An 18,897-nucleotide genomic window follows, 5' to 3' on the forward strand; every position below is an offset into this window, starting at 1 on the left:
AACTTGATTTGGCATAGAAGTCTTCAATGTAGGCACCTGTGCTTGCCACCCTTGACCCTCACTGGATATAGAGATTTCTGTATCTATATAGATATAGAAATATCTACAGTAGAGTTCATCCCATTAAAAATAATAATTAGAGTACCCCAGTATAGACTGCTACAAACAAATTAAGTAAGCTCAGTCCTATTCCAGAAAAGCTGAATTCAGTTTCTGGAGGTGAGAAAGTAATTTCTTCGGTGGTTGTTGTTGTTTGTAGTGTGTGGAGTTTTTTTCCCATAGAATAAATCCATTTTATAGCAAAGGTTGTAATTATACTCCAAAACTGTCTAATTACAAAGAATTGATGTAGGATTTGACACAGTCACAAGAAGTATATGCTAAGGAGTCACTGTTTTGCCCATTTTACATTTTTCAGCAAAGAATTGAGTGGATAATATCGATTTCAGAATTAAAATGGTACCACTTGTTGGGGTGGCTTATATACTTTACATCTGATGTTTTGCTGTTGAAAGGCAAAGGAACACCTCATTTGGCATGCTTCAGGGCATTTTTAACCAATGCCTTAAGCCGAAACCAACATTTATGCATGAAGCAAGAAATAATATCTACTGATATCTTGATGGCAGCACCGATGCTTTGGTGCCACACAAGGGTGTTGTGAAACTTAATTAATATTTGTAAAGTATTCTGGATCTTGGATGAAAGGCACAGTAGAAGTTCAGTTATGTTATTAACTTTTGCTTTTATATTTTCTTTGGTGATGGATCAGAGTCCTAGGCATTAAAAAGTGGCAAAGAGAGGGGATACAGCAATTTACAACTATTATCAGCTAATTATAGTTAGTTTCAAATTTTGTAGAAGGAAATAGCTGGAGAAATATTTTATGAAATGTAGCAAACTAATACTTGATAGCTGAAATTTTGTGTAAATGTACCTTACCTGAATCATCATATGAGAAAAAATGTAATAGACTGACTTAGCTTAATTATTCTGCATTAGATCAGAAATGGTATATTGCTGAGTGACAGCATTTTGGTGTAGTACAGGACTGTCTCTCCTTTATAATCCTAAAATAACTGAGGGGTCAGAAATCCTGTTAAGGAGAATGAAAGTTCAACATTCACTTAAAATATTCAAGAGGCAAAAAAGCAGTTAGAATTAAAATGTAAATAAAACTGTACTGTGAGATTTTATCAGGCAGGCAGCCCTTTGTGCAGTGTTAAGAGTTAAGAAGGCAATCATCTTCCTAAAATATCACTCCAACTTAATTGCTCTATTTCATCAGTTTAAGAAAAAAAAAAAAAAGATAATCTCGCCATCAAGAAGTCTATATTAACTTTAACTAACTGAGGGTCTGATGATTTAATTTAAAAGTGGCCAAAGATTTCAGGTTTTGCCCTTTCTGTCTTTGGCAGTAATATTAAAAAAGAGGCATTTTTGTGTCCTTGAGAAATAGGAAATATTTATAATAATTTAAGATAAACAAATTTTTAATATTTGTTTAATATTTAATATGTCTGTAATACTCACATAAATTTCATATTGCAAACCAGAAAAGCAAGCAATTGCTATGTTAAATCTGCTGTAATTCTAAAAATAGTGTTTTCTCACAGTGCTTATTTTTTATATTGATATGATTAAAAATAAATGAAACAATTTCACCTTTGTGTAATTCAAGAATTTGGCTTTCTCATGGATTTGATGTGGAATTTTACCCATTTCTATTAGTATCTCAAGTACCTATGAAATTAAAAAAAAATAGTCAGCTAAGAAAAGGAAGTTTAAAGGAAGTGAAACTAAAATTAACACATTTGGAAGGACTACTTAGCCAGCATCACGTTCTATCTAAGCTAAAATTTGCTGTCAGCATATATCTATAATAAGTATTCTTCCAGTGAACTGCCAGCTGGCTTGTAAAGAGGAAAATGTATTCTATAGAATAGACTGCTAGCTTTAAAAAGAAATATTTTGCTTTTGCTCATTGTAGGGTTCTGTAACACCTGAAGGACATCCTGGGAGACAGCAGCATATATAATGATAATGTGATGTCATTTTGTTTTTCCTAGTTGAGAAACACAAAGTGTGTACCAGTAATGGTAAAAACATTTTTTCTATTATATTCTTGTCAGCCTTATTTTTTTAAAGTGATGCAGCCTCTAATAGCTTAGGAAAAGCAGCAATAGCATAATAGTGTGTTTTGTCATGGATGTTAGAAAGGATGGATCACAATGTGCTACAGCTGGCCTTGGAAACAAAGTGTTATGAAGGCAGGACCAAAAAATTTACAGTGCTGTTTTATGTGCATGAAATTAGAATATGGATTGTTGAAAATATACAATGCTGTATTAGATAATTTAAGTTTTGACTTGTTTATTTTGTCTATGTGTTGATTCTGCAGATTTTGCCTGTGACAAACTGTCGGTGCAACCATTGCATTAAAAGACATGTATTTTTCATGATATTGTTTCATGCTGCAATATGCTGGCTACAACTCCTTTCAAGTAATCAAGCTATATTGAATACAAACATAAAATAAAAAGTAGCAATAATTTGCTTTCATTTTTAGCTTTATACTCTGACTCAAAGATATACACTCTTAGCCATTGGAGAGGGAACAGTATCTTTGCACATTGCTGAACTGGACATAAAATACTGTGGCTGGATCAGACTCCTTGGCTTCACTGCAAATACTGGAAGCATCATAAAAGTAGTACACTGACTGGAGGATCAGTTCCATTTTCAACCTTGCCATCAAATTTGCTATGACAATCATAGTCACTTTCACTGCAGTAACTATGCCATCTGATGCAATCTGGTTCCCAATGCTAAAATATTGAAAGGCTCAAATTGTGTTTGTATTAAAACACACAAATATCGGTTTTATTCCAGTTCCAATTGGACAATAGTTCCAGAGCTTGATCTTAAACATTTAGTGAACAGAAGAAACTCATAAGGTTTCCCTCTAGTTTTTTTTTTCCATATTCTTGCAAAACCATTGACTTCTTAGTTTTTCCAGCTAAAATTAACTTTATAGCCAAATCTATTTTACTAGGCCAGATATTCAGTAAATATATTCAGGATATGCTCAGTTTTTGATTATTTTTCTATTTAAGTAGCACAGCATTACAGATAGTACTAGATGGGCTTTAAAATCTGCATTTTCAGGCTCTCATATCACAAATATTTTCATAAAAACCATTTAAATACATCTGTCATCCTGGAAGACCACTCAGAGCTGAGTTCCTGTAAAAGAGGTGGTTTGTGTCTCTTATTATTATTATTTAATGTATATACAAGGAATGATCAGTTGCTCTTCTCTGATAAGCAAATCAATTAATTTTATGTGCATGTTGTCGACTGTATTCCTTGTCTTATACTAATAGCCTATTCTGAAATAATTCCAGTCTAAGTTCACCTTGAGCATGGGTAACCAGCATCTTAAATGCTGTTCCAGGGAATGTCCTGCTAGTGACTTGTACAATGCCATTAGTGTGTTGCTATTGACAAGAAACACTGTAAGTAGAAAGCTGGGAGAGGTGGGGAGAGGAAGGGAGATGGGTGGGGAAGAGTAAAAGCAACCAGGAAGTACCATTTTTCATTTCCCCTGTCTTGAGAAAATCACACTTTGAAGCAAGAAAATTTTACACTTCAGATATTTTGTGCAGCTCATTGCTTCTGGCTGCAAGGTAGACACTTGATCCCAAAGTCATTGGTTAAGACTGCTCTGTAGTTTAATTTAGCCATTCTCTTTTCTCTTGCTTACTTTTTGATGATGAACCATGGTGTTAAGTTCTCTCTGGGAAAGCATGCTGCTTCCATATGGTCTGGGATTTCTGTAGTGGGGTGCATCCAGGACACAGTCTGTCATGACATGCTGTTTTTTCTGAGGAGTCTTTACTGGCAAAGACACAGAGTGGTGCCAAATTCAAACCACCTGGCCCTAAGGCTAATTGAGTTTTTCCTGGGAGGGTAGAATAATCATTTTGAAGTACCTATCTGAAATTATGTTACCACTGAGAGGGAATGGGGAAGATTGGCTTGTCACTGCAGTACTTGAATGCATCTATGAAGATGTATTCAAGATGGAAGTTTACACTTAGTTAGGGGAACTAGTTTGAACTCTGAATTGAAAAGTGACCTACCAGGGCTAGCATTTGCAGTTGCCACAGAAGCAGAGTTCCCTCATAATATAAAATGCTGGTAGTTTTCATTCTGGAAAAGAAAAAAAGCCTTTTGCTTAAGTATTGCTTCATGGCTAACTACTGGGTTAGACCCCATTTATGTGCTTCAGCTTGAAGTCTTCCTCAGAATTAACATGAGCAGATTTTATTTTCAGTTTTGTAGTTATGCCATTCATCCTAAGCCCTGGAAACCTCATTAAGACCTACGTCTGTTTCTGTGTCCTGAAGGATTATGTGTGACTTCAGTTCATAGCTGATTTCCTAGAGCATGACTTCTGGTTGGTTCTTTGGCTTGACTCTTGTTCTGGAGCTGAATGGCACTGCTTGGTGTCATAAACTTGCTTTCATACAAAATACCTAAAAGCAGCAAGGTTATGTTACCTATGTTTTGACATCCCGTCCATCCTTAATAGATTTTCCATAAGCTTGCTGTTGTGCAATCTATCTATTTACAGCCTCATTCCTTCCTGTTCTGCATGTGACTATTTCTTCATGTTTGGCGTTGGGCGGTTACTCTGTTTTAGCACACAGATGAGAGCAGGAGTGGTTGTGTATTAAAGTGGGGTGCTAATGTGATACTGATATTAAGAAATATTCCAGAATTATGTATGCAGACTAATATAGCTTTCTTTAAATGGCCTCTATTTTCCAGTAGACTTTGCAGCAGTTCAAATGGCATCTCAGTTACATACTCTTGTATTAATTGTGGTGTTTAATCTGAAAACAACAAAACACTAGTCTGCCTTTTAGTTATTTGGGCAACATGAAATTCAAATTACTTGTTTAGAAAAGATGTGGCTGGGAGAGAAGGGTGAGGTAGGTTTGTGATTCTGTGAACCAGAAGAGGTGCTCTGTGTAGGAGTAGGTATTAGATCTAAGTCTTTTCTTGTGTTTTGAAAAGTAATGGAAGTAAAGCTCTAGAAAAGATAATACCATAGAAAAGCTCATCTTCATAAATTATTTGTATCTGCTGAAAGAAATTAACATCACACTGTCTGTTGATGGAGAGTACTAACTGTGGCCACAACTATTCCTAGCAAAATTATCATGACCCATGTTACTTTTTCAGAATTGTATAAAATATCTTTAATATTCATATTTTATTATAGGATCTATAGTTGTATACACCTCTATCCTGCCTACTGTATCAGCTTCTAGTTGAGTGATAGGAAGGATTGTGTGCATTTCTGTCTTGTGTGTAGATGGAGGGTAGTTTTAAAGAAATACCCACTTACATGTACTTTTGCATAGATACTTTCTGTAATTCAGCAAAAACTGCTGAAAGCTCCAGAAAACACTGATCTCCTGTATTTTGTTCCAATTTCTTTTTATGGTCACTTTTTCTCTCCAGAAAAGGAAAGTAATTCTTTTTTAAGTCTGTTTGAAGCTTAACTGTATGATTGATATCTTGTATGTAAGATTACTTTGATGATGATATTTAGTGTTAAAAAGTGATGATTTGAGCAAGGCACTAAAAAAGGAGGCAAAATGGAGAGAAGTGAAAGAAGAGTGATTAGACTAAAGGAATGAATGATAAAGTCTGTTTCCATCTGGCCTTTACAAAAAAAAAACAAACAAAACCAAACAAAGGCAGAAAGTGCCAGGCAGAAACTAAGTTCCAATATTCAATTCTTTTTCAATTTTATGCTATCAGATCCAAGGTTGCTAGCTGATACTAAAAAAAAGTCATTTATGTTTCTGGAAATACAGTAACAAATAAAGCATACCTTTTTGTAGAACTTAAAACTATTTATGCAGGACAGATTGTTCAGCACCAAAATTATCCACACTGTGATACAAACAGCACTGAACACAATGAGCTGTGGAAGCTCACAAGCTGATTGTATTTAGCTGTGACTTCATCCTTTAATAACTTTTCCACATGATTCTTCAGTTGAGAGGGTTTTGTTCTGTTTTGTGTCTGTTGTTGTTGTTTATCATTACTAATTTTTTTTTTTACTAACATGAAATGACACAGTACAATGCCTTAGTGACTCAGGTTCAGTGCTTGCAAGTAATCAGTTCTGTTGCCTTTTTTTGGATATGGCTTCTTCTGTTTATACAAATAAAACAAGCGTTGCTAAGTTTGTGAAGCAACAAGAAAAGACAGTTTGATTTTTTTAAAAAATCTATTTCTTTCAAAGAATTTCTCACCTTACTAGTTCAGTTATTTTTCTGGTCCTCAAAATGGCCAGTTTTATGCATAGTATATGATCTTTAAATAATAGAAAGTGACATATTCAGGTACTCCCGTGCTTTGTTAGTTTACTAAAGACCAGATTGCTGACCTTTAGCTTACTCCCACAGTAACATGGGAGTAATGGAAGTATATATTAATGATTAAAACACATGGTAAAATCACTGAGAGAAGATAGTTCAGTATTTGAAAATAACTGTGAAAAAAGGTGTTTAGATGCTCTTTTTTTACACATCCATGGTTTAGTTTTATGTCTTAAATTAGAATTAAAATCTCCTACATATAAATTGCTGTTTTAAAAAGAAACACATGGACATCTCAGTTTCCTGAATATTTGTACTGAGTATTAACACAAATATATTTGTACATGAATGTTAAGTAGAGAAATGAAAGGTGTATGATTAATAACAATATGCAAATTTGAAACTAATTTATTGGTGTTACACAAAGGGCAAACTGGGATAGTGTTTGGCCAAATATGTTTACATACTTCATATTTGCATGTGTTTAATGAACATGCAGTGTGAAATCACCCATCTTTGCATAAAAACTGGATGGGCACTTTTTTTAAAGAACAAATTGCTTGAATTTCAAAGCCTCAGTGGTTGGGCCAGCTTTCCTGCATCTCCTGTACTCTGGTATGGAAGATGACAGTGGATCCATCCATGTTCCCCAATACATTTGCTACTTGTGCTGCCAGTAACAATGTCAGCTCAGTGTATATCCCTCCGTCCCTCCTTATCAGTATTGAGTTGTAAAACCTCAAAGTTCTAATCAACTCTAGACACTAGGAGGAATTATTTCCCCTGACAATGTACTGTTTTGCACTTTATTAGGAATACTATGAAAAGTTATGTTCAGTTGATTCCATTACTGACTTTTACAAATGATGGGCTTTTTGTCTCACATTCTGCAAACTGAAAGAGACTGAAGTTCATCATAAATTATTTTCACATTATTAAAAAGTTAGACTCCCATTTTATCTTCCATCTTTGGTGGAAAATAAATCCTCTTGTGTCTCGATTTGGAATTAAATATATGAAGAGCATACAATAGTTGTTTCCTTTTAAGTTTTTTTAAAGAAGGGTTACAACTTGACTATGATCCCTTCCATCTGCCACAATATGCTTGCTTTTATTTTGACTTCCCACTGTTGTCTTATCAAATATCGCATGAATCATTTCCATTTGTTTGCCATCCTTTACTTTTTGTTTTGTTTCTCTTCCTCCAAATGATTAAAACATCAGCTTGAATGAATGGTTAGAAGTACACTATGATTCACATTTGCCCCATCTTATTAAAACAAATAAACCAACCAGTTATATAATTTTAACATGCTTGAGCTATGGCATGCAGATGCTTTTATCAGCTCTGGGCTGAAGAGGTTGAGTGCATTCGGGCATGCACGTACAACTGTTCTTTGAAAGGGACAAACCTCATTAAGATTACAGGTGCCTGGAAATAACTTTTGAGAAAATAGCTACCATTTTCAATAAAGCTACTTCCTGACAGGAAATGCAATTTATTATGTTACTTAGCACAAATGAGCAGCTTTGCTTTGATTTAGATATGAGTAGCCCCATTTAAGGTCACAAATATTTTATTTCTTTAAAGCTGAAGTTAGCAGATTTTAATGATTGGAGGGTCTGGCAACAGTATACTCAATTCCAATATGAAGCATCTGCTGCCTTTAGGAGCGCATGGGCTAGTCCTGGGGATTTTGTGTTGCAACATGTGATTTTAGAAGAGGACCCTAAGCTTAGATCAGTTTAGTCACCAGCCATAGAGATGGGGTTCAAATGGATTTTTTTGAGTGAAGAACCTTTTATTTCCATTAAATACATATGCATATATAGTTTTTTTGGTTTCTGTTTTTGGGGTTTTTCTTGTTACTTGTGCTAATATCATCCTTAGAGGATTCAGCTACCACTGCTATTTTCTTCCTAAGGACAAGAAAAGAGACTGAGAAACCCATCAGTACATGAAATCTCTGTTACCTAAAATGAAAAGGAAAAGAAGCAGAAGTTTGAAAATTAGAACAGAAAAATGGTAAAAAAAAAAAAAACAACAACAAAAAACACAAACTAAAATCACAGAAAATTTCAGAGCCATATTTGGGAATAAAATTCCTGTCTTCACAACAAGAGACATCAACTAATGTTCTTTGAAAGTACAAAGAGATGAATAGATACACTATTCAAATACCCTCAAGACACATTTTGAGTAAAAATGGGCTTCTGTCACTGTCCTGCACCAGTGATATTTGACAAAAATATGTTAACTGAAGTTAGGACTTCTAGCAACTGAAACTGTGGCTACTTTGATGTAAGGGTTCTTGGATCGTGGAATTTACTATTCTACAGCTCACAAGTTACAATTTAAAAAAAAGAAGGATAAAAAAATTATTCAAACCTTGTCATCCCAACTTTCCAAAGCTCACACTGAGATTTCATATCTTGTCATTCATTTTCTGAGCAACCTGGTCTAGTGAAAGGAATCCCTACCCATGACAGGAGAGTGGTCCTTGATGATCTTTAAGGTCCCTTCCAACCCAAACCATTCTGTGATTCTGTGATTCTCCTTCTCACAAAGTATTTTGTCCTTTTCTTTTCTTCTTAACCTGGACTCTGGGAGTTTGTTTCTTATCAGCTCTCTGTGTCAAGCTGCTGTATCTTTCTGTCTGTTTGGTCACTTGGTTGGTTGTTTTCAGCTCCTAACTACAGAAAACACTATCCTTTTCCTGAGGAGAATTTACCTCAGTAGGTTTTGGTAAGATAGCAAGCGACTGAATTAAGATGTGACAGCACACTTTGGACATTGATTTGCAGATTTTCATAAATTAAACACTGCAGTATTATAGTCATGATGATCACTGTTACTACATTTATTTTTAAAGCAACTCTGAGAATATGATTTTTTGGATGGCAAAGAGCCCCACTGGGACTTGCACTCCCAGTGCAGAAATGCCCACATTACCATCTAATGTGCAACTTATTTAGTTTGCAGCTGAAGACAAAACCTAGCATTTCATTGTACATTTTTATCAGTTTACAAGGTTCCATATTAATATGAATGGGTTTGTGTTTTTACCTCTGAAAATACTGGGCCCATAGAGATACTTTCTGCAAGCTGCCCACAGAACACTAAAGTGAATCATTACCCAGATGACATCTCTGTGGGAATGCATTTTGAGACATATGATTTGTTTCAGCATTGCAAACTTTTATGTCAGTTCCATTTGTTTGTTTTTTATAACATTTGTGACCTTTTAACTATTTGGGCATGTTCATCCAAAAGCCTCAAAATGAATCTTAATTAAAAAGAGTTGATCTAAAAAAAATACTCCCTCACTCTGGGTAGAATTTCTGTCATATCAATCCACAGACAAAAACAAATGATGCTTAGGAGTAGTGGCATTTTCAGTTTGAGTTACTAGCATGAGCTTGTGTGATCTTGCTGAACACTGCCATTTGCAAAAGAGCAATTAAAACAGATGACAATCTGCTAATCACACACAGTTCTATTTAGAAATTTAGCAGTATTTTCCCAGTTTGTGTTTTTCCTTGACTTCCTAAGAGTAAAAGTAAGTTTTTTGTACTTATTTTGTATATAACAGTATGTAAATTTGGGAAAAACTTCAACACAGATCAACAATTTTCAGTAGGCTAAAGATATACCCCAGTATTGTAAACATCCTTAGTGTGTATGTGTCTGTGTTTGTGTGTAGTATATGTTTGTATGCATATTTTTGTGTGGCTAAAACATTGCATATTTGTTTTACATAAAATTGTTTTTATGCTGATAGAAATATTCTGCATTTGTTAACAGAAGAAAGTAATGCAACAGGCCTGCATAGCTGATAAATTAAAGCTGATTGGGAGGCAGAAGGCACAAGCATACTCAGGAATTAGGATTTAGAAGTAGTGGCAATTTCACATTGGCTTACAAAGAATGAGCTGGCTCGATTTGCTGATCACTTTCATGATTTGTAGGTTTTGTCTATGATTTTAACCTTGAAATCATTAAAGGCTTATCAGTGCTAATATTCCACTTGTATTCAGATAGGAGCTCTGGCTACACCTAGAGGCAAAGTGATTCTGGTGGCTTTGACAACAGCACCGAGAAGTTCCTATCATTTGGAAAGAACCTCAGAACATTAAGAATAGGGAGAGGAATGGATAGGAGCAAGGTAGTAGGAATCACCAATGGAAAGAGAGAGCAGACAAATATAGGGTTTGTATTTGGTCACCACTTTGAGATGCTAGTTCATTGTTCCTCTGCAGATCCCTGAGTTTTTCCTAACACAGTTTGAAGTCTTTGAATTTCTGAAGCACACTGCTATTCACCCATTGTTCGTTCTTCATGAGTGGCTACACGAACTTCTCAGCCACAGTGCCATGGCCACTTCCCTGGGGAGCTTGTTACAGTTCCCAACCACTCTCTGGGTGAAGGACCTTTTTCTGATATCCAACCTAAGCCTCCCTTGACTTGGCTTTATGCTGTTTACTCAAGCCCTGCAACTGGTCATGAGAGTGAAGAGATCAGCTTCTACCCCTGCACTTTCCCATGTGAGGCGGTTGAAGACTGCAATGAGGTCTCCCCTCTGTCTCCTCCAGGCTGAACAGACCAAATGACCTCAGCTGCTCCTTATATATCTTCCCCTCCAGACCCTTCACCATCTCCATTGCCCTCCTTTGGATGCTCTCTAATAGTTTAATGTCTTTTTACATTCTGGCACTCCAAACTGCCCCCAGCACTCGAGGTGAGGCTGCCCCAGTGCAGAGCAGAGCAGGACAATCCCCTCCCTTGCCTGGCTGGCCATGCTGTGCCTGATGCACCCCAGGACAGGGTTGGCCCTCCTGGCTGCCAGGGCACTGCTGGCTCATGTTCAACTTGCCATTGACCAGGAGCCCCAGGTCCCTTTCCATGGCACTGCTCTCCAGCCTATCATTCTCTAGTCTATGCATACCACCAGGATTCTCCATCCCAGGTGCTGAATCCAGCACTTGCCCTTGTTAAACTTCATATGGCTTGATTGCTCACCTCTTTCAGTTGTCAAGGTCTCTTTGCCCTCGAGAGAGTCAACAACTTCTCCCAGTTTAGTGTCACTGAAAAACTTACTTAGTATTCCCTCGAGTTCTGTGGCCAACCTGTTAATGAAGTTATTGAAGAGAACTTATATATATAAACAAGTATCCTTTTACTTTGTAAGGAAGGTGCTTTGTAGAGCTGCCCTTTTTTATTCTTATTCATTTTCTGTGGATACAGAATACAGGATCTGATAGTGTCGTGTCATCTTTTAGAAGTGAAAAACCTCCTATTGATTTCACTGCCAGGTTGGATCCTTAAGCAGTGTAAAATAGAGCTGACTCTTGAAACTGTACTGCTGCTCATCTTTTGTTGTCTGCTACAAGGATTCTGCTTCCTGCAGCTGTATTTTTAATTGAGAATTAGTTTTAATGCATATTTTATTTTAAAAGGTAAATGGAGACCTAGTATAATAAAATAAGTTACCAACTGCAGGTTATCAGAATATTAAGGTGTGGGAATTATACATAGCACTCATTAGCAAGTGTACATTCAGGATAGCCAAAGTGCTGGTATATATGCAGAGTAATACTCCTGCAGAGGTATCTAGACAGCTTTAGTGCTGTAAATGTTTATTGTGTTTATTCAGTATGTTTAGGAGAACTATATGGAAATGTAGCCAGTAGTAGCAGTAGCTAACCTGTACTTAATGCAGGTTTTCTTTGGAGATGGTTTTCCAGGCCTTCAGTTTTACTGAGCTCCATTTCAGGGGCTCCTTCTTTCTCTCCTGAATTCCCATAAGCATTTTGGTTGGTTTTCATGCATCAAATAATAATATAGAAGTCTTTAAGTTAAGGCCTTACTCAATTCCTTTTTATTTCTCTTCAGTGCAAAAAAAGGCCATAAAGAGCAAAGAGAATGGAAATGGTTCTGAGAGGAAGCACTTTTATGTAGTGGGAAAGTTAGCCTGTACTCTGAAAAAAAAAAAGAAAAAAAGAAAAATAAAAGCTAGGAACATAAAAAAGTAGGGAAAAGGGGTAGAAAAATGTAAAGATGGGGAGAAAGTAGCAAAAGGGCATATACCCCAGTAGCTCACAAAAGGGAACTAGTGGTGGAAAAGGAAAAACAAAGGGATGTTAGATAAGAATCACTGCAGCAGACTGATTTTACAGCTTCCCACTTTCCCCAGCAGTTCTGATAGAACTGGAAAGGGATGTGCAGAAGGTTTTACAGCTGTGGGGTGTGTACTTTTGTCTGCTTTCACGCTAACTTTTCTTTCGCTCAACAATTACAGTAAGTTCATGGAGGTGATGCCACATCCTTCAAAGATAACAAAACATTTCAAAAATTTCAGCATTCATTTGTACAGGTTTATCTCATGCAATCACTTCACTGAATATCTAATTTTTACTGTATTTCTAATAAAAAATTCTACAGACTGATTTGGAATAAAAATGTTAGACTAAGAAAATCAAACAGAAACAAAACCTTTTGAAAACTTAGAAATATTTACTGAATTTACTTAGATTTAAATAAGAAGTTGATGCAAACTTTAAGAGCTGAGATACAGCTTGTAGTTGCAAATGCTTATATTCTAAAATATAAGTTGTGTTTAGTAGATATGCACTGGGGAGGATTAATTGCTTCATAATGTGCTTTATTCACATGGGGACAACACTTTCCACCCTACAGGTCAGAAAACTAAGAAACTTTTCTGTCTGTTTTCTGTTTTTTAAAAAATAATCATGATGTTGCTATCAAAATAGGTGTATATAAGGTGTTCATGTCCCAGGTGAAGAAAAAATTGCTTTGTACTTAAAAATTAGGTGAAAATATGGTGTGCCTGTATGATCTCTTCAATTTTTTCTATATCAACAGTTACTGCATAGGTTAGCTTAGTGTTTCTCATGTTCCCTCACATATCTCACTTAAATATATGCTCCTCACTTGTGTGGAAAAAATGTTGTGAGAAACGTGCTTACATCTTTAACATAGTAATTGTTCAGTTAATCTCATTTATGGGAGGAAGGAGGCTATACTTCACTGCTACCGTTTAAATATCCTATACTGGGTTCTATATAAATAGCTACAAATGTGCACAATGGTTACATTACATGGTATATTTAACAACACAGCTAAATCAGAAAGTGTGAGCTATGCCTTTAGTGATGGGAGTACTAACTATTGCATGCAAGAAGATTTTTTTTGCTCTGCAACCATGAAGGAAATAATTGCTGTTCAGCACTATTCAGTTATGTTTGCATATCAGTAAAAACACATGCACAGAGGCTCCACCTACATTCCTAGTGCCCTAGCACTGATACGAGGCCAGCATACATTAAAGCTTCAGAAGTTGTTACATTTTTCATAACTTGCAAAGTGCATGTAATTTTCAACAGAGTTTATTTGACCACTGACAGATGAATTGACAAGGTGACATTCAGGTTTTATGATTTTCTTTTGTTTTGGACAAAAAGTACCATAGGGGACATTTTACAGATTTGTTGCATGACTACTTCCGCTGAGGTTTTAAATCTTGTGGGGCTTTTCCTCTTTTTGATTCATTGAAGATATAAATGTATAAAGCAAATGTTTCTCTTTCATATTTTAGATGGAAGACTTTATTTGAAAACTACTGTCATGTATTGAATTTTTCCTGCTGAAAATACGTGTGCTACGGTAAAGAACGTTGCAGTAAGACATTGGCTCATAAGGAGTTCTGTGGAAACAAAACGTTTTCAAACCAACTTCCTCAACTTCATTTATCAATGTTCTTCAAAAATGTAAAGAATTCTGCAAGAGTGTCCTCCGTTGGTTATCTCCCGTGGCTCAACCTGGAGATCTAGAGAATGTTTGTAAATGTACAGTAGCACTGTTCTCACAGCAAAAATCTGCATCTCTGCGCCAGACTATTGTATCCAAAATTACAGGCAGTCAGAACAAGGCTGAGTATTCCCTTTTTCAAGGAATGCAGACTTTCTCCTCCTCTGATGATTCTATATTTGAGCACATCCAATGATCCTTCCAGCAGTGTCCAAGTACACTTGCAGACTGTTATACCATACCGAAACCAGCAAGACAGCTCAGAAATGAACTTGTAGAGGGCATAAGAGGATTCTTATTTTAAAAAAAAAGGAAAAAAAAAAGGTAAAAGAAGAAAAAATTGATACATTCAGTTTTCAAACAATGATCGTGAGTTTTTCTTCTAAAGACATTTTTTCCACATGCTTTCCAAGAGACCAACACATATATGTTAGACTACATTAAGTGAAATGGAATTTTGTGTAAGTGAAAAGAAATGCTGAATGTAAACAAACTGTTTTACCATTCACAAAGTCTCTTTTCCTAAAATAAAATTAAAAAAAAATAAAAAATAATAATTTCTCATTGTAAACTGGCAGGGGTTTATGAAATAAAAGACTTTGCTTCTTATCAAAATGTTGGTCACATGTACAGTATATAACACAAATCACACAAGGAAGGTATTATGTATGCAGTAGAAATCTAGAGTTTAGGAAATGAAACTTTTAGATAAAATTGTTTTGTCACCCTGTTGGTCAGAAAGACACCTTTCTAGTTTTAACGCATGCAGGCATGTAAATATTTGTCCTGGAGTCACAGTATTACTGAATGAGATCTTAAGCATCTGGTAATAAGTCAGAATTCTGTATCAGCCACTTTTATTTGTATATTGAGCCCTGGTTAGTGCCCTGACTAGTGCACTTCTAAGAATGGACTGTGGCTGAGCAGCAAGTCAAAATGCCAGAAATATTTTTATATGTTAATGTCATATTACGTCAATGTTGCTAAAAAAAGAAAACCTAACAAACACTTGATGTATCAGTCCAATTCCACGTAGAACTGAGTGATACAGTTGAAGTCTATTGTCCCTCCCACCTTGTCTTAGGGATGGATGGTTATGTGTTACTTTCACTGTCTTTATGAAAGCTACAATATGTGTTTTCACCTTTGTGCTGATAACTGGAAGTAAGCTGCAAAACACTGCTTATTACATTACTAAAAATTATGTTCTTTGCTTTGCATACTTTTGGGTTACCCCTTTAAAGACTGATTTTGTGAATCAGTGCTATTACTGTAAGTTTTGTGATTATGCTTTCTTCATCTAATGTTTTATGCATATAAAATATTATTTATTACATGGAAACATATCAAAACCTTAAATGTCTAAGATGCCTAACTTAAAGCAAATATTTCTTTAAAAGTAGTTCTGATTGGATATTAATATTATTTTGTCCAGAAAAAAAAATAAAATCTAATGTTTTGTTATCTCTAGCACTGAGCTTCTATAGTTTGTAGGTCTTCCTCGCAATACTGGTACACATTTATTTTGTGCAGTTCATATTTACTCCACCACGATCCTTTTTTAACAATAGAAAGATGTATATACAAGTTCACATCACAGTAATTTTTTTAAAGAAATATTGAGCAATATTTTTCATTAAATATTGTTGTCTACTACTTTGTAGTGATGTTATTTTCTAACCATGATTCTTTCATGATTGTCATAGTTGCTTAAACACACATGGGATTCTGTACTCCAGTTTTTTCATATGCAGTCTTTAAAGGGTTAACAGCTGTAAAGTTAGATGGACTTGTGGCAAGCTTTTGAATCATTCATATCTGAAAGAGAATTAAAAGCCTACAACTGAAATATGTACTAGCATTTACCATTGCTCTGCTCCTTGCATAGAGTCACCTGTAAGTAGGTTTAGTAGTTTTACAGTATATTCTTTCAAGACCTTTGGGAATGCCTCAGTGTTTGGCTTGGTACATAAACAGAAGTGTTAAGGATTAAAGGGGAACCAATTTATGAGCTGGATGTTTAGAAAGAATCTTGCTAAAAACAGTGTAAATATTACAGACCATGAGATGTTACCGTAAGTTGAAGTTTTTTGCCCCTCTTTAGTTTTACAGGTTTTGGGTTGGTATTTTGGTTTTGGGTTTTGATTTGGATTTTTTTTTTTTTTTGCATAGATTATGAAGAAAAGTTGTCCTCATGTTATTGTTTATATGCTTTTGTAATCTTAAAGATATTAATGTCTAGTTGTTCTATATTATAACCATATTTGCGCTCTATGCAAGCCCTTGGAACAGAACATACTCATCTTCATGTAGGACCTATGAAAATTGTCTATTTTTATCTATATATTTAAAGTTTTCTAAAAATGAAAAAAGGTTATTACGAATTTTGTTGTACAAAATCTGTACAAAAATCTGTTTTTACATCATAATGCAAGAATTGGAAATTTTTCTATGGTAGCCTAGTTATTTGAGCCTGGTTTCAATGTGAGAACCACGTTTACTGTTATTGTATTTAATTTTCTTTTCTTTTCAACAATCTGCTAATAAAACTGTCTGAAATCTCCCTGCGACTTTATTTACAGTTCATCTTTATTAAATTTTCTGAAATGTATAACATCAGAGGAATATTTACTTTCTAATGGGAGGCATCTAAAAACAACATAAGTCAGCTCTTTGTAATGTGAGGCGAACAATGCTGAATGATTTTATTTAACATGCAACTGCTTCTATCTCTAATATGAATTACTGTGGTGAAAAACATCATAAAAGCACACTCTGTGGTTATTGTTTAACAAGCATATTTTCCATTTTTTTTTCTTGCCAGCTAAGCAAACTGCCCCCATCTACATGATTTATTTATGTACATTTCTCAGTTTATGAAGCTGTTATTTGTACCTTTTTTCCTTTATATTGTGATATTCCCATGATTCTTATTCCACAAAGCTTTGTGCTGAACAATGTAAAGTGGACACATTGATGGAACAAAACAATATTATTCTTCTAACTACAAAAATGCAGGGGTAATCCTGTTAGTTTTGTCTCAAATCTCCTTCACTTGATAAAATGTGTTTAGAAACACATTTTTTTAACAAACCTCAAGTATTTAAACATTTAAACAGGCATTGGCAGAGCATGTCTTTAGTTGGCATTGTGAGAAAAAAAAAGGGTGCTTTTTTCCAAGGTCAAGATTGTTATTTAAGAGCAAATTTGGAACTACATTGGTTTTGCTTACATAAAATTCAAAAGTCAGAGAGGTATGACTGATTTTGAGTATTGTACCTCATTGTCCCGCCTTACTTGGTCTTGGCTTGCCTTCCCTTCCCATCCTTTCTCTTTCCTTCCTTTCCAAACCATACCTACATGGACACTTCTGCTTTCATTAGGGGCAGATCTGGTTGGGACAGCAGAAGAGATTAGCTTTCTTGGATAAGCCCATTCCACTATTCCTGGATGGCCTGGGGGCTGCAGGCATGAGGCTGACAGGATTCCTGGGTTCCAGCAGCTTGCTGCTGCTGGCTGGCTGATTGGGAGTTTGGTTATCTCTATGTAGGGCAATCACAGTCTCCTTCTGCCTGCATTAAAATATCCTGCATGTCTGAATTAGTAAGGATCCCGGCTACACTGTGGCCGGCTCCCCTGCTATAAACTCTGGCACAGCTAAAGCAGGGTAAAAAGCAAACTCATTAATCTCAGTCTGGCTCATGCTGAAACCCAAATTATCTCTACAGTAACAGACTAGCAACCTACCTCTGTGCTTTTAAGCATCCCAGGAAATAGTCTCTTTCTGCAGAAAGGAGCTGTACTCAAAAGTTCTACCCTACCTCCATCAGTAAACAGCTGCTTCATCAGTGCAAGGTACATTTAACAGGTCTGAGGCTGTATAGGCTGAGAGACAGTCAGATGTTGATGCTCCTTGTGACAGGTAAAATAAAAGTATGTCAAAGCTCAGATCAAAATCAAGAAAGTTTGCTCTAAACATATCTTGCTCTAAATTTAGTAGTAGGTTATGGTCAGATCCTGAAGAATTTTGGACTCAGCAGCTAAACATCTAAAGTTTTAGGAAAATCTTTTAATAACTGACAGACTCAAAGGGGAATTACTTTTTAAGTTTTTTTTGTATTTTTGCAGTGGAAAGAGATACAAGCTTGGGTTTTGATCTGAAGGGTAAACCTCTTATTTGTTGAAGCTTCTATAAATTCTTGAAAATTGCTTCATTTGTTATGTGCTTACATGTTATTTGACACTAGACTGCAATAAAAAAAGACTGAGGCCAAGATTTTCAAGCGTGACTGCTGATTACAGATACTTCCAGTTTTGCTGGCCAAACTTCAGACATTTTCAATGCCTTTCTTAAAATAAAATATCCTAGCTCAAGAGTTCTGTGAAACTTATTTCTTCAGTAGCTGCTAACTCATCCATAGGATTCTGAGAAATGTATAAGTGTACCTTTGCTGAGCAGTAGCTCACCCTGATCAGTGATGATGGTTCTACCATCAGCAGTGTCACATCATTTCAAGCTACAGCCTCCTGCTTAAAAAGTTTCATTTTCAAAGAGAGAGGAAACAAAGACTTCCTGGAATTCAAGCTCTTAAAAGGAATCAAGTTAGAAATCTTGACATCCAGAGTACTGGGAAACTTTGTAAAAGTTCACCTAAAAGTCAAGTA

General features: G+C 35.6%; 1 protein-coding gene across 6 annotated transcripts in view; it reads left to right on the top strand.

Annotated features, from left to right (window-relative positions):
* DACH1 (dachshund family transcription factor 1) overlaps positions 1–16,795 on the top strand; it is a 352,605-nt gene extending 335,810 nt beyond the window's left edge. For all 6 annotated transcript variants that reach the window (XM_036384869.2, XM_036384853.2, XM_036384861.2 and 3 more), the window contains one exon: positions 14,021–16,795. Coding sequence is in view for 4 of the 6 variants with exons in the window: in XM_036384853.2 (XP_036240746.1) it covers positions 14,021–14,058 (38 nt within the window). In the remaining 2 variants the exon portion in view is untranslated. The remainder of the gene's footprint in view (positions 1–14,020) is intronic.
* The last annotated feature ends 2,102 nt before the right edge of the window (positions 16,796–18,897 follow it).

Source organism: Molothrus ater, chromosome 2, assembly GCF_012460135.2.
Source record: "Molothrus ater isolate BHLD 08-10-18 breed brown headed cowbird chromosome 2, BPBGC_Mater_1.1, whole genome shotgun sequence".
In the NCBI taxonomy this organism is placed as follows: Eukaryota; Metazoa; Chordata; class Aves; order Passeriformes; family Icteridae; genus Molothrus; species Molothrus ater.